This window comes from Geotrypetes seraphini, chromosome 6 (genome assembly GCF_902459505.1).
Source record: "Geotrypetes seraphini chromosome 6, aGeoSer1.1, whole genome shotgun sequence".
NCBI classification, from domain to species: domain Eukaryota; kingdom Metazoa; phylum Chordata; class Amphibia; order Gymnophiona; family Dermophiidae; genus Geotrypetes; species Geotrypetes seraphini.
Genome location: NC_047089.1, coordinates 158,600,511 through 158,617,665, shown reverse-complemented (window position 1 = coordinate 158,617,665; position 17,155 = coordinate 158,600,511). Strand labels below are relative to the sequence as shown.

Genomic DNA, 17,155 nt, shown 5'->3' with positions numbered 1-17,155 from the left:
GCGGTCAAAATGGCAGTCAGGGAGGCCAAACTCCGAATGGAGGAGAACCTTGCGAAGAACATCAAGAAGGGCGATAAATCCTTCTTCCGGTATATTAGTGACAGAAAAAGAAACACAGATGGGATAGTACGCCTTAGGAAACCCTACATAGGGAACTATGTAGAATCCGACAAAGCCAAACTTTTAAATGAATACTTCTGCTCGGTCTTCACTTGCGAGGCGCCGGGATCCGGCCCTTAGTTGCCGACGAGGGAAAACTCGGAAGACCCGTTTCGAAATTTCGAGTTTGCGCCCAGCAGTGTCTACGAGGAGCTATCAAGACTCAAGGTGAACAAAGCTATAGGACCAGACAAACTACACCCCAGGGTGCTCAGGGAGTTGAGTGATGTCCTGGCGGAACCGTTATCTGCGCTCTTCAATCTTTCCCTAAGTACAGGAAGAGTCCCGTTGGATTGGAAAATGGCTAACATCATTCCACTCCACAAAAAGGGATGCAGGACGGAGGCTGAGAATTATAGACCAGTGAGTCTCACATCGATAGTGAGTAAACTTATGGAAACTTTAATCAAACGCCAATTGGATACGATCCTGAACGAGAATCTACGAGATCCCCATCAACATAGTTTTACGAAGGGAAGGTCCTGCCAATCATATCTGATCAGCTTCTTTGACTGGGTAACAAAAAAGCTGGATATAGGGGAGTCCCTGGACATCGTGTAGTTGGACTTCAGCAAAGCGTTTGATAGCGTCCCACACCGCAGGTTATTGAGCAAGATGGGTTCGATGGGACTGAGTGAAACATTAACCGCATGGGTTAGGGACTAGCTTAGAGGTAGACTTCAGAGGGTAGTGGTAAACGGTACCATCTCCGATACGACGGAGGTGATCAGCGGAGTGCGTCGGTCTTGGGCCCGATCCTATTTAACATCTTTATAAGAGACTTGGCTGAGGGGCTTCGAGGTAAAATTACATTATTCGCCGATGACGTCAAACTATGCAACATAGTAGGCAACCGCACAACAGATGAAAGCACAGTGCCCGACAAAAGCTCAATGCCCGACAGTATGACGTAGGACCTACTCCTGCTGGAGCATTGGTCAAAGACTTGGCAACTAAGTTTCAATGCCAAAAAATGCAAGGTCATGCACCTTGGTGGCAAAAATCCATGCAGGACTTACACCCTAAATGGTGAGATCCTAGCAAGGACTGTAGCAGAACGTGACTTGGGGGTGATCATTAGCAAAGACATGAAGACTCCCAATCAAGTGGAGAAAGCTTCATCCAGGGCTAGACAAATCATGGGCTGTATCCATAGAAGTTTTGTCAGCCGTAAGCCCGAGGTCATAATGCCATTGTACAGATCCATGGTGAGACCCCATCTGGAATACTGTGTACAATTCTGGAGGCCGCATTATCAAAAAGATGTGTGGAGAGTTGAGTCGGTTCAGCGAATGGCCACCAGGATGGTCTCAGGTCTCAATGATCTCCCATATGAGGAACGACTGGGTAAGTTGCAGCTGTACTCACTCGAGGAACGCAGAGAGAGGGGAGACATGATCGAGACGTTCAAATATGTCACAGGCCGTATCGAGGTGGAAGAAGATATCTTTTTCCTTAAAGGACCCACGGCAACAAGAGGGCATCCGTTGAAAATCAGGGGTGGGAAATTTCATGGCGTCACCAGAAAATATTTCTTCACCGAAAGGGTGGTTGATCACTGGAATAATCTTCCACAAAAGGTAATTGAGGCCAGCAGCGTGCCAGATTTTAATAAAAGATGGGATTGGCATGTGGGATCTCTTCATGGAGGTAGTTAGGGGGTGGGCCATTAGTGTGGGCAGACTAGATGGGCCGTGGCCCTTTTCTGCCGTCATGTTCTATGTTTCTATGTTTCATCTTAAAAATATGACATATATACTCCCACCAAAAGGTATAGTTCAGTCTATCCCAGTTTTTCCAATTCCTTAAAATAAGCTGAATGGCAACCCCTGTCATAATAAATAGAAGTTTTTTATTGTGAGATGATATTTGGCTTTTAGCTGTCATCATAGTGCCAAATAGCACCATGTCATATGTAAGTGCCAGTGGATTTTCATTGCTTTGTTTATCTGATCCCAAATGGATCTCCAAAATTGAAGTATAAAGGGACAATAAAATAATAAATGATCTAATGTCCCAGGTTCAAGATGACAGTACCAACACCTATTAGACTTGGAACTATCTAATTTCTGTAACTGAACTGGGGTCCAAACAGTTCTATGTAACAAAAAAAAAACAAGTTTGTCTCATAGATGCAGACACCGTACATCTCATCCTCCAAGTCCAGATTTGTGGCCATTGAGACGCAGTAATCTGATGCTTTATCTCAATGCTCCAAATGTCGCGAAGACCAGTTTTTGGTTTCTTATTAAAAATCCAGATATTAATTTATACCACTGAGCGGCCTGGTGACCCAGGAAATCCACCTGGAAGCACAGGAACGGCAAACTATACTGATTTTTAAGATTTTTCCAATCAGGGAACCCCTCCTGAATGGCCTGCTTCAACTGCAACCACCTATAACTTTGAGATTTAGCAATACCAAATTTTTGTTACAGTCGTGAAAACTCAAGCAGCTTTCCATCTGATACTACATTGTCTAAAGCAGTGATTCCCAACCCTGTCCTGGAGGAACACCAGGCCAATCGGGTTTTCAGGCTAGCCCTAATGAATATGCATGAGAGAGATTTGCATATGATGGAAGTGATAGGCATGCAAATTTGCTTCATGCATATTCATTAGGGCTAGCCTGAAAACCCAATTGGCCTGGTGTTCCTCCAGGACAGGATTGGGAACCACTGGTCTAAAGTACGTATGCCCGCCTTCATCCAGTACTTCCAGATGACCTTAAACCCGCCAATTTGAATCTTGGGGTTCAACCAAAGGGACTGATAAGTGGATTTATGAATTGGAATATCTGTTAAATTAGTAATAAATTTTAATGTCTTCCAAGTGTCCATTAAAATTCTATTGTCCTTATACAACCTAGGCATCTTGATACTCAAAACGTGACACAATCTCAATGGAGACAGGAGTTGCCATTCCAACCTTAACCAGTCTGGAAGATTTTCCATGAGCTCAGGGAGGATCCAATACATACCCTATTTGTCATAAATTATAATTGTAAATGTATTTAAGTGCTTTTATAGAGTTATATGATTGTATAATATTCTGCACTTAATCATGGCTTTAAAATGAATAAAGAAATTTAAAAAAAAGTATTGTTAACTCAGTAGAAAAATATCACCTTATTTTCCATTTTTAATTTTTTTTCCCTCAATACCTTTACCCCCTCTTCTCCGAAACTGCGATAACAGTTTCTAAGCGCCCGCGCAGCTCCCGACACTCATAGGAACTCTGTGATTTATTTTTCTAATTGTGTTGGACTCAGTCTCTGGTTTCTGTATTTCATTGTTTTTTAACTCTGCTCATGTCATTTTTCTCTCACCTTCTGTTTTCTTAACTTCCTCTACTTTATCCATTTCTAGCATTGATCTTTTCCTTTCAGCTTTCTTCATTTATTTTTCTTCCCCTCTTTCCAAAATGGGAAAAAAAATATGGACAGAAAAATAAACGAAAGATGTAAGGAAAAATCTCAATTACCCTCTTTTTACTCTGTCTACCTACAACAGGGCTACTCAATTTCAGTCTTTGAGATCCTCAGGTAGGTCTGGTTTACATTATATCTACAATGTATATGCATTAGAGAGATTTGCATACAAAAAAGTTTATGCAAAACTGTCATGCATATTAATTGAAAATCTGAAAATCTAGCTTGCCTGTGGACCTTAAGAACTGAAATTGAGTAGCCCTGACACAGCTTCCCATCTCTTTTTCTCACCCTTGCCCTTCCATGTCCCTTTCTATTATCCTAGGTTTTTTTTTTTTACTAACTTTGTTCTCCCCTTTCTCTCCCTTCCTCTTTCTATCCAGCATTTCTCAATGCCTGTTTATAAATGAGTATGCATGAGATAAATGTGCACTTCCTCCATGATTTGCAGATTTATCTCATGCATACTGAGTTTTTTGAAAACATTACCTGTTGGTTATGTTCTGAAACTGGTTTGAGAACACCTGCATTAGATGGATGATCTATATGCATATTGTTCATTGTGAGAATGTATAATATGGCAGAAGCTCATTTTCAGAAAGCATACGACTAGTGCACAGTACAAGCTTTTAGGATATTATTAATGTGTATGAGAAATCATAATTAATACTATGCAAATCTGTCACATGCATATTCATTAGGGATATCCTGTAAATTAGACCTGTTTCAGCCCTACAGGACTGAACTTGTGCACACATAGGCTAGTAGTTTGAAAGTATTTGAAGTTATTTACCTAAACTTTGTTTATCTTTTTAGGGGTTGTGTCACTAGTGGCTGTTCACCCTTCTACTGTTAATACTCTTGGAAAACAGCTCCTGCCAAAAACATTTGGACAGTCTAATGTCAACATTGCACCACAAGTGGTAAAACGACAAACTGTATTCTCTGTTGATCAACCTGGTCTTTTTTTAGTAGCCATTCTCTCTCTATTTTTCTGTACTTGCAATATTTGACCATTGTGCAGATATGTAGTCAGGCTGGTGCACTTCTGTACTGCTGGCCTGAGCATGTATTTCTGTAGCTGCCATGCCATTGAATACAGTAGTGTTTTCTCATTGCACCAATAGAGGTAGGGAGTGGGAGAGAGCCCTGAGTGTGACTGTGACAACAACCACAGACCATGTGTAAGTACAGCAGATAGAGAATGGGACATAAGGTATATAAATTTTAATATCTTTGTGCCTATTGTACTAGTATCTCAGAGCTGCACCTGTCCAATGGTACTACATTATGTATTAATCTGGTGTTGGACAGAGCTAGCAACATGTATTGCTGCTACTACTACTACTATTAATTATTTCTATAGCGCTACCAGACACATGCAGCGCTGCACAAAGTCACAAAGAATAAGAACACAGTCCCTGCTTGAAAGAGCTTACAATCAAACAGGCAGGACAGACAAACAGGATGTCATGGATACAGTTAAGGGGAACAGTTAATCAGTGGGCTGGGTTGGAGGGCAGAGGAGGTACAGGACAATCAAGCCATTGTGACATCACTGATGAGATTGGCTCTTATTGGTGGAAGAGCCATTATGACATCAGAAGCTCAGCTCTGCTTCCCAAAGACAAACAGGATGTCATGGATACAGTTAAGGGGAACAGTTAATCAGCAGGCTGGGTTGGAGGGCAGAGGAATAGGGTTAAGGATTGAAAGCTATATCAAAAAGGTGGGTTTTCAGTCGGCTTTTAAATAAGGGAAGGAAAGGGGGTTGACGGACAAACTCAGATAATTTATTCCAGGCATAGAAGGCTGCTAGATGAAAGGAACAAAGTCTGGAATTGGCAGTGGAGGAGAAGGGTAACATTAAGAGTGACTTAACTGAGGAATGGAGTTCTCTGAGAGGTGTATAAGGAGAGATATTGAGGGGCAGCAGAATGAACACATTTGTAGGTCAGAAATAAGATCTTGAACTGTATGTGATGGCAGATAGGGAGCCAATGAAGTGACTTAAGGAGAGGGCTGACATGAGCGTAGCGAGGTTAGTAGAAGATGAGTCGTGCAGCAGAGTTTTGCACAGATCGCAAGGGGAGAGGCGACATGTAGGCTCTAAAATAATGCATTATTAGTGGTATCACACAGCATCTGTATTAGTATGCATGTACATGATTTTATGGCAATAGCAGGTGTGAACTGATGCAATAATAATGTCTTTAGACAAAATAATGGTGATATAACCACCGGGCAGGCATGGCTTGTATATATCAGCAAACTATAGCTAGTAAGCCTACATTGGGTAGTCAGGAAACAGCATAGGTGGCCCATGTAGTTGCCTGGCCTATGGAAAACCACAGGGAGGATGTCAATAATTGGGTGGAGGAGGAAGGAATGGGGGGAGGATGGAAACATGACATTAGATAAAGGCCAAATGGACCATCCAGTCTGCCCATCCAACGAGGGGCTGGCTGGCTGTTAGTGGAGAGAAGTTAAGGCTGTGAACACAGTAGAGCTTTTTTAAAACCTGTGAGTTGCTAGCTTCTTAGTATGCAAAAGGCTGTGTTCATAGTCTAAGAAACAAGAAGAATATGGAGAAACAAGGGGCTAGAGGAGAAAAAAGAAGGAAGGACCATGAGAAAGAAGAGAAAAACATGGTAGATAGGAGAGGAAGGAGCAGGGGAAGTGAAAGATACACGTAAGACAATGGAGGGAATAGTAAGAGGACTCATCTGGTTGAGTGGCATACTGGCCCTGTATAGCGGGTAAGGTAGGAAGTTAGGCAAGCAGAAAGAAAATGGAGGAAAAGTAAGAATTCAGACGATCTTGAGAGTTATGAGATTCACTTGAATGAATACCTCCATTTATGTGAATCTGAAAGGAAGAAGTTTGTACAAAATAAGATTAGGATAGCGATTAGTTGGCCAAAAGAACTATATAATATAGTGTGGGGCCTGACAAAGAGTGTGGGGCTTGGGATAGGGCTAAGGGGATACCTCATCTAAATTGTATGCAGAACATTTAAAACAGAAATTGGGTTTTGTGACAACAATTTCCATAGATATGGATTTTTTAAAGGACTTAATACAATCTCCTGTGGTTAAATGGGAAAGATTTGAAGAAACTAGAATTTAGGAAGTGGAACATGTCATTCAAACATTGACAATATCTCATGCAAGTGATTAACCATGTTCATCCGGGGTGTTAAGTCAACTTTCAGGCAAAATTGCTCACTTTTTTTTCCCCACATCTTTTTTATTGAAATTTTTTCAGAATACAATCCAAACAAAAGCAACATCACTTTCCCAACAACCCACTCAGTCCCTCCTTCAAACCCCTCACCCCCACCCTCTTATACAAAACATACAGAAAGACAGAAAAGCAAACTATAAAACCTTGAGCAGTTACCCCCTCCCAACCTCCCCAGCCCTCCTTCCCACCCACACCAACAGGACCACAGCACACAGGTTTACAACTATAATGTGGAGGAGTCTGATCTCCTGGCAACATAGCTATCCCAGATTTTATGGTAAGGGACCAGCCATTAATTTACACATTAAATCTACATAATCCAGACGGCAGAGTAAGTATCGCCTCTCAGGAACCATTGTAGAATGCCAGTGTTTTGCCAAGGCCAGGCGGGCCACAGTACAAACATACAAGGCTAAACAATTTCCAGCGGTGTATAACCCAGTATGGGAGCATTAAGTAGAAAGCATTCCTTCAACATAGGACAGTTCTTCTGGGTAATGTGAACTATCAATTGACCCACCATATTCTAATAAGGCTTTATCACAGGACACGACCACCATATATGTTGAAAGCTTCCCACACATCCACAGGACCTCCTACATAGATTCTCATGATGGTCATAAATCTGGGACAAGCATTGAGTAGTCATATTCCACTGGTAATACATTTTGTAGCCATTTTAAATTAATGAGGAAGCAAGTGGAATAGAAAAAAGAAATTTATATAATGTTAACCATGTAAGATCTCCCAACCTTCTCCCCAGCTCCTTCTCCCATTGGTCCCTATAATAATCTTCAGGAGCCTCACAAGCAAGCAGAGCCCCATATAAATGAGAATTCTCCCCTCCCCATCCCATCCGTAACACTTGTTCCAACCTAGTTTCCTCCAAGCCAAGATCCTAAAAAGCATGTTTAGCTAGAAAGAGCCTTAATTGTGTATAAGAAAATACTTGGAGGACAGGCCATATTCCTCCTGCAGGTACTCAAAAGATAGCATTCCCCCATTCTGCCAAAGCTGCCCAGCAGTACATAGCCCTGCCTGGACCCATTGGAAGTAGACAGGATCATCTCCCCCACTCCCCCCCCCCCCCCCCCCGGCACAAAGAAATAGGAGTTGGGGCAAAAAACTTGCGTTCTGGAAACATTTTCTTGCGCAGAGAATACCAGGTTTGCAGGATTACCCTCAAAAATGGATTTACAATTCTAAGCCAGGCTCGCAGAATCACTATAGGGGACCATGGTAACCTCCAAAGAAAATTATCTGGAGAAACGGCTTGTTCTAAATGTATCCATGGACGAGCTACATAGCCCACCCCTGCCACCACTTCTTGCAACCTGATGATAAAGTAAAAAATTTGGAACTCCCATCTCTCCCTTCTGCTTTACTTGAGATAGAATTGCCCACCGTATCCGAGGAGGTTTGTGTCTCCAAATATAGGCAAACGCTTTTCTAGACAAGTGATGAAATAATGCTCTGGGGATTGCAATAGACAGTGCCATGCAGTGATATAGTAATTTAGGTAATATCATTTTTACAGCCGCAATTCTCCCCATCCACCCAATTTGTCATTCCTTCCCAGTAATCTAGAACAACTGCTTTTGCAGGGCCGGAAAATTAGCACAAAATAAATTAGCAGGATCTGCCGTCAACTGGACCCTTAGATATTTGATGGATTTATGCGCCTAGCGTAAAGGGAATTGGGGCTGTAACTCTTGAACCTGCTGCATCCCTAAAGTAAGATTGAGGATCCCCAATTTTTCCATTTTCACACAGAAACTTGATGCCTAGCCATATGCTGATAAGACCTGCATCAACTCAGTCAAAGATTTGGTCGGATCACTAATAAACAATAGCACATCATCTGCAAATTTTAAGTAAGATCTTGTAGGACTCATAAGCCCTGTATATCAGGATTCGCACGAATCAAGAAAGCCAGAGGTTCCATCACTATGGCAAATAGTAACGGGGACATGGGACATCCCTGTCTGGTACCCCTTAACAATGTCACGAACTCTGACAGAAAACCATTGATTTTAAATTGTGATAAGGGTTCATGATTTAATAAAGAAATCCATTTTAAGAATTGTTTTCCAAAACCCATTTTTTCTAGGACCCTAAATAGAAATTTCCAGCTGACTCTATCAAAGCCTTCTCGGCATCCAGAGAAAGCACCAGCGAAGGAACTCCTTGTTGCTATGCATGCCACATCAAATGCACTGCCGTTTTATTATTGTCAAATGTCTGACTTTGGGAAAGCCCACTTGATTCACATGTATGAGCTTCGGCAGCATACTCTGCAGCTGCTGGGCCAAAATCCTTGTGAAAAGTTTATAATCAGTGTTTAAAAGAGATATTGGTCTGTAAGATTCACAAGCAGTACTCGGCTTACCCAGCTTAAGTAACAAAGTCACTGCCGCCAAAGACCATGTCTGCCATAGGCAAGGCTCCTCCCCCAGGAAATTAAAAACTCAAATAATATGGGAGCCAATAAACCCCTGAAGCTTTTATAAAAGTTATTAGTATATCCATCCCATCCTGGGGAGGTACCTGCAGGGAAGGCCCCAATCGCCTCCTGCACCTCACTGAGTGTGATCGGAAGGGACTATTGTAGGGCCTCCCCTTCAGAAATGGCAGGGAGTGGAACCTGCGCTACATAAGTCTCCAGCTCAGTTGCCGAGAATGTATCCCACTGACAGTAAATCTCTTGAAAATACTCACGGAAGCATACTTCCAATGTCTGTCGATGAGTTCAAGACTCTCGCATCAGCTGTTTTAATTACAAGACATGTGATTACGAAGAGCTTATTTTTTAAGTTTGTGGGCCAGAGGACGGCTAAGCTTATTACCAAATTTGAAATACATTTGCTTAGTTTTCTGAAGTTGCAAGGTCATAGTAGCTAGTTCCAAGGCCTGCAACTGTACTTTTAAGTCATGTTTCTTATACTGCTCAAGAAGCGTCAACTATCACTCCCTCCCAATCCCCTCTAGGTTCTCAAGGGCCTCCCTAATCCCCTGCTCCTTCAGTGATCTCAATCGCTTATTTTGTGCCGACAACGCAATAACCTTGGCCCGCACTACTGCTTTCATATCCTCCCATAATAGCCCCGGCTTAATATCTGCTTTATCATTAAATTCCAAGTATTATATAATAGCTTTAGATAGCTCTTCTACATTCCCTAGATCAAGAAGTAAGGCATCATTGAACCTCTAAGGAGGCCTTGTATACGCCTCCCCCAGGCCCTGCAAAACCAGTAACGCAGGGGAATGGTCTGATAGAGTACTGCACACTATTTGACAAGATCGTGTATTGAAGATCAATGACCGTTCTCTCAAACACAGGTCAGTTCGCGAAGAGGAAGCATGAACCTGAGAGAAATAAATATAAACCCTCTCAGCAGGATGAACCTTCCTTTTCCACAAGTCACAGGGATCCCAGTGACACAAAAGGGACCAAAATCTGATCCTATCTGATTGCCCGTAAGGAGCCTTAAGAGTACAGTTATCTAACTTGGGTTCAAGCATTAGATTAAAGTCCCCACCCATTAATAAAGTTCCTTCCAAATTCTTCTGAATAGAAAGTTCAAGACTTTGAACGAACCCCCTGATTTTTGTTGGATGCTCCCAATTTTGGACACCAGAATTATAAATCTGCCCTCAGGATCTTGAATCACCTTTTTGCAGTCTACCTGTACCCCTTTTGCGATAATAATACTAACTCCTCTAGACTTTTTATTCCCTTTATTGGAAGCCAGATAGATCTTCAGAAATCTGGGATATCGCAAAACATATTCATGATGGGGTAAAAAATGGGTTTCTTGAACAAAAGCAATATGGGCTTTGAAATGTAAAAGTTCCCAAAACAGCAGATGTCTCTTAGGCCCATCATTAAGCCCTCTAGCATTTATCGATAAAAGCCTCAGCTCAGACACTGTACCCATTAATTACAGATACCATATAGCTGCATTGATAAGGCTATCTGACCCCAAACGCTCCCAGTAGGCACCCAGGATAGAAGAGAGACCCCCTTCATCGCTGGTGCTGCTCACTGTGGTTACCTCGCAGATCCCCAACCTCCCATTTGCTCCCCCCGGCCTGCCTGGATTTAGAAGGAAGAGCTCTCCACATATTCAGGCCATACATATCACAATCATCCAAACAGTAACACCAACACTTATCCAATCTAAGCAATCAAACAATTAGAGTATTAACCCCTGGACCCAAAACAAAAATCCAACACCAGTTCAACACTCCCAGACTACCCTTATAATGTCTGAAAGGGGCCTAGACACCGGCTGGAAAACTGTTCACAAACTCAGATCCACACCCCGTTCTGAAGGCTCTACCTCATGTCGAAGGTCCAGGATGCGTGGCAGCCCCTGGGGACTTCATAGTTAGTTTGCCCCCGGCGCAACCCATTCTCTGCCAACAAGGCTGGGGAGGTCGTGAAGATGGGATGGGCTCTTTTGCTGGAGCCGGCCCCTGAAGAAACTGTTCCGCAGGAAAAAGTTGGGCTGCTTCTTCTAGGGACTGCACCGTCTACAATTTTCCCTCCAGATAAAACATTAGTGCAAACGGATGTCACCACCGATACTTCACATTTCTGTTCCGTAGGTACAGCAACACTGGTTTCATCTCTGCTCTCCTCTGAAGCATCACAGATGTTAGGTCTTGATACAGTTCAATCTCAAAGGTATCCCATTTGAGATTAGGTTGGGCTCTAGTTTCCTTGGTTTTGAAATCGGAGAAACAGGCAATTATATCTTGCAGCTGATTACCATGGGGTGCTGTGAGGGCTCGATGCACCCTCTCAATGCCAATGGTATCAGGAGAAACTGAAGAGGTATCAGTGGAGAGTAGCATGCTAGCCACCTGCTGGACCTGAAGAGGTATCAGTGGAGAAGTAGCATGCTAGACACCTGCTGAACCTGAAGAGGTATTAGTGGAGAAGTAGCATGCTAGCCACCTGCTGGACCTGAAGAGGTATTAATGGAGAAGTAGCATGCTAGCCACCTGCTGGACCACTTGCTCACAGTTGATATATTTGGCTAGTTTGGAGACACCACGCACTCGAAGATTCAAGTGACATCCCCGATTCTCCAAGTCCTCCAGCTTATCTAATGCATATATTTGCTGCACATGAAGGTCTTTTGCACACATAGCAAATTCTTGAAGCTGGTCCTGTTGTTCATCCAGGTGCTCTTTTGTCTCCCTGAAGTGGTGCCCAAGTTTCGCAATCTCGCCCCGGAAATCAGCAGCTAGCGTGGAGAGCTAAGCCCGCACCAATTTTATAACATGTCTGATTACGTTCAGGAGATCTTTCCCTTCTGCCATTGGCTCCAGCTTGGCTGGTGCAGACATGACTACCTCTGGGACTGTTGCCAGAGCCAGGGAGGGCACATGCTGCCTGCCTTGCGCCACCATTTTGGAGGCTTCCACACTGTTAGGCACGAAAGCAAAATCTTTCAGAGTTTTATGGGTAGTTGAGGCCATCCAAACTTTAACAATGTGATCCGCAAAGGAACCTAACATCCACGCTTCTTTTTTACGCAAATTATATGCATTTTGGACAGTGAAGGAGCTAAATTAAGGCCCGAGCATGCGAAGCTCCGTGTTTAGCGGACCGTCTAGGACGGTGATGTCACTTCCTCCCCTCAAATTGCTCATTTTTTATGAAATTGATCAATAAATCTTTTGCTTCTGGTTTATTTCTGGAGAGTTGTAAGATTGGCACAGTCAAGCCAGTATTGAAGAAATCAGATCTCAATAGAGATCCAATGGTCAGTTATAGACCAATATCTATTTTGCCTTTTATAGCGTTAGGTTATGGAGAAAGTTGCCTTGTCTCTATTAGAGAAATTTATAGAGGAGACTGACTGCTTGGACAAAAATCAGTTTGGTTTCCGAAAGAATCAGTATGGAGACTTTATACTGCTCTCAACTATGGATGAATTACACACAGGAATTGATCAGGGACACTGCTTTCTGTTAGTTCCTGGAGGATTCAGTACGACCCGCCCTCTCACTTGTTCTGAATCGCCTGCTTTCTGCCTCGCTTATTCTCCTTTCAGGATTAAGGATCTTCCAGCCAGTTGTCAGATCCTGTGGGAAGTTTTCCATTCTATAAGTATGCATTACTGCAGGCTATCTCATGTGGGTGCTAGTTGCACACAGCAGGTTAGTTCTACATTGTTCCTCCATGTTTTTTGTCTTGCCTTTTATACCTGTTTATTGCTTGTTTTCATGTTTTACAGAGCAGATCACTTCACATATTGCTGCTGGAGAGCTTCCCCAGTACCCCCTTCCTTGTCATGGATTTGTTCACATATGTTGCTTGGCTTTGGGACTGAACTGAAGGGGGCTCTAACTCTCTCTCTAGGGTAGGAGGAGCATGTGCTCAGAAAAGTGTTTGGATTTCCGCAACTCCCGGATTGTGGGAAGGGATTGAACACCTAGCGCACTGAATCCTCCAGAGACTAACAGAAAGAAGATTATTGAAGGTGAAAACCTAATCTTCCATATTAAAAACATTCCATGCTACAAAACATTGTATAACAAGAAGCATGATAATGCATATTCCTGTTCTATATTGTGATAGTATGTTTTTTATGCCGTATAACTTCATCAGCTGACATTGAAGTAGGTCACCTGTACTTAAAACAGATAATAAAAATCCCCTCAGCATATAATAGTGTCATGATATAAACAAGTACATTCATCCTGTTAAGGAGTTAAAAAGAACATTCTTTATTTAATCTGTAACATTATTTATATGGAGTTTGTGGTATATTTCTTTTTTTGGCTGGATCTTTCAGTTTGTTATTAAACATTGAATATGGTCAGTTACTGTTAGGTACATTCCATTAAATAAGCCACCTTTCTAGTTGCATGGTCATCTTTGTGAGCCAAATGAATAGAATTCTATATGAAAAATATAAATGGGTAGACTAGAAAAGTTCCTTTGGCTTATTATAGATTATTTTCAATGTTCCTTGGCCACACTTATGTAATTAATATATGTAAAGTTTTATTCAAGTTAAACTGCTAAAACATCCTAGAAAAAAAATGATGTGAAAAAACTAAGTATCCAGGGGATTTTAGGGAATATTTTGCACAGGACTTAGAGTAAAATAGCAAATTAAGAATTTTTTACAAAGTCTGCTATAGAACAAAACTACAGTGGAACCTTGGTTTATGAGCATAATTCATTCCAGAAGCATGCTCGTAAACTAAATTGCTCATATATCAAAGCGAGTTTCCCCTTAAGAAGTAAGGGAAACTTGCTTGATTCGTCGTCGTCCCCCCAGGCCACCGGCACTGCTTCACCTCACCCTCCCACCCCCGAGGCCACCGGCGCTGTTCCATCACACCCTCTCCCCCCCAAAACCGGCATCGCTCGCCCCGCCTGCGAACGCCCCCCCCCCTGAGAACCAGCATCGCCCCCCCCATAAACATCCCCGCGAGAACCGGCATCGCCCTCTCCCTCTGCGAGAACCGGCATCCCCGCCCGCTCAAACAGAAGCCCTTACCCCATCTGGCACCGGCACACAGCACCAACCCATAGACTGGGTAAGGGCTTCTGATTGGGCGGGCGGGGGATGCCGGTTCGCACGGGGAGGGGCGTTCGCGGGCGGTGGGGATTGATGCCTGTTCTCGGGGGATGCTTACAAATCGAGTCAACGCTCGGTTTGCGAGTCACAATTTATGAGAATGTTTTGCTCGCCTTGCAAAACACTCGTAAACTGCATTACTCGCAAACAGAGGTTTGACTGTATATTGTTTGCTTTATGCACTTTTAAAGAACTAAAAATAAATGTTTATGTGGATAGAAAACCAATTATATTTCTATATCTTAGGCAATTTTGTGTATTCTAAGTAATATATATCTTGTTTTAACTCTAGGTTATTGGTACACCCCAGAGGCCGTCAGCACCAAATACTATCCTGGTAGGAAGTCCTCACACACCTAACACACACTTTGTATCACAGAACCAGGCTACAGATTCTTCGCCTTGGTCTGCTGGGTGAGCAGTGCTAATCTGTTAAAGATTCACTATTCTAAGGAGTTCTATGAACTCCTTAGAATGTGTTTTAGTACGAATAAATGATATAAATGTATATTTACAATATATTAAAATGTAAACACTCTGTTTAATTTTTTTTCTTTTATTTTAAGGTTAATGCCACTGTATTGAATACAGTTCATTGTGTACCTTTAATATAAATCACTTTCTTAGCATCAGCTCCACCATTCTGTAAAAATGGGTGTTATTCCTTCCTAACAGCAAGTAGAGGTAGAGAAAATTGAATTCTGCCAGTGACATCTCTAGCATAAGCTGAGGTGCTCCCTAGAGAAATCCATATTTTTCTCTACCTTCAGCAGGTGGTAGGTCATGATGATGGTGCTCCATGATTCCAGACCTAGCTCGCCATTCTGATGGCTGTGACTGCCACTCCCAGTGCTCTGGTTGAGCATGGAACTCAATTGCACTTTGGCTTGATTTTGTGGGATGCTACTGGAGGGGTATGGGTCCATGCCTCCAGCCTTCTTAGTCCATACATCCAAACCACCAGAATTCAAAATATCACTATTACACTACCTAACCCACAACCTGAAAAATGGGACTTTCCTCACTAACAACAGCCACTTAATAATAACTCCCATCCCAAAAAATAGAAAAGAATCCTCAGCGCTAATAACAAACTACAGACCAATAGCATCTATCCCATTCATTGTAAAAATCATGGAAGGACTAGTACACACCCAACTAATGGACTACCTTAATCAATTCTCTCTCCTGCATGAAACTCAATCCATCTTTAGAACCCTATTCAGTACGGAGACAGTAATCGCTGCCATCCTAGACTATCTGCGCCTTTTATTTAGTAAGGGCCTCAACGCCCTGATCATGCAATTTGACATGAGCTCTGCATTCGACTTTGTAGACCATGAGAAAATGATGCAATGCTTAGACGCCATTGGTATCAGAGCTGAGGTACTAAACTGGTTTCGTGGCTTCCTCACATCCCGTTCTTACCAGGTACGCTTTAACAACGAACACTCTGACACCTGGAGCAACTCATCCGGAGTGCCACAAGGGTCATCGCTTTCCCCACTGCTTTTCAATATCTACATGTCCTCATTAGGTGTGAAACTAACCCAACTAGGAATAAAACTATTCAGCTACGCAGATGACTTTACGATCATCATCCCATTCGCCAACTCCATCTCGGAAACCATTCCCAAGGCATCCGATGCCATAAATGAGATGGAACAATGGATGACAGATTTCAAGCTCAAGCTCAACCCAGAAAAAACAAAATTCTTTGATGCCTCCCCTCACCCGCTTGACAATAAAACCCCACTATGCATCAATAAACTCAGCTACTCTATTCAGCCCACCATGAAAATACTAGGTGTTATTCTAGACCAATGCCTAACAATGAAGGAACAAGTGGATTCCCTATTCAGAAAAGGTTTCCTTACTCTCTGGAAACTCAGAACCATTAAATCATACTTCGATATGTCAACATTCAGAATCCTAGTGCAATCCCTCATACTGAGTCAGCTTGACTACTGCAACATCGCCTATCTAGCAATCTCACAAAAGAATATGAGACGTCTCCAAATAATGCAAAATGCTGCGGTCAGACTTATCTTCGGGCTGAAAAAATTTGACCACGTGACACCCTACTATCGGCAGCTGCACTGGCTATCAACGGAAGCCCGAGTAAGGTTTAAATTTGCCTGCCTCTGCTTCAAAGTACTATACGGCCTGACCCCCAAGTACATAACGGACCTTTTCGCATTTTCTAATAACAAACTCAAGAGAAACACACACCCAAAACTCATTTCCCCTCCAGTTAGAGGCTGCAAAATGAAAAAAACACCACGAACACCTTCTCTCTCCAAGCAGTCCTATGGGGCAAAGACCTAGACCGGGGGTCGGCAACCTGCGGCTCCAGAGCCGCATGCGGCTCTTTTCCACCTTTGCTGCGGCTCCGGTAGTGTGTCACGCAGGCATACAGTTACAAGTCCGGCGTCGCGGCGGGAAATAGCCATGCTGAGCAGTGAGCTCAGCACATACACAGATGAAAGCCTTGCTTGTTGATTGGTCCGGCGGCCCCGCCCCGCCGTGCCGCCGGACCAATCAGCAAGCAAGGCTTTCATCTGTGTAGTGCTGAGCTCACTGCTCAGCATGGCTATTTCCCGCCGCGACGCCGGACTTGTAAGGTGCCTGAAAAAGAAATCATCCTGGCCGGGGTCGGTGTCATGCTCCGGAGATCTACAGCCTTCCTATCTCCCTCTCCCTTCTACCTGCT

At 43.0% G+C, this 17,155-nt stretch overlaps 1 protein-coding gene across 3 annotated transcripts in view; it reads left to right on the top strand.

Annotated features, from left to right (window-relative positions):
• Positions 1–17,155, top strand: part of TFDP1 (transcription factor Dp-1) — a 270,147-nt gene that overhangs the window by 187,056 nt on the left and 65,936 nt on the right. For all 3 annotated transcript variants that reach the window (XM_033948712.1, XM_033948710.1, XM_033948711.1), the window contains exons 4-5: positions 4,406–4,512; positions 14,735–14,856. In XM_033948712.1, the coding sequence (XP_033804603.1) occupies positions 4,406–4,512; positions 14,735–14,856 (229 nt within the window). The remainder of the gene's footprint in view (positions 1–4,405; positions 4,513–14,734; positions 14,857–17,155) is intronic.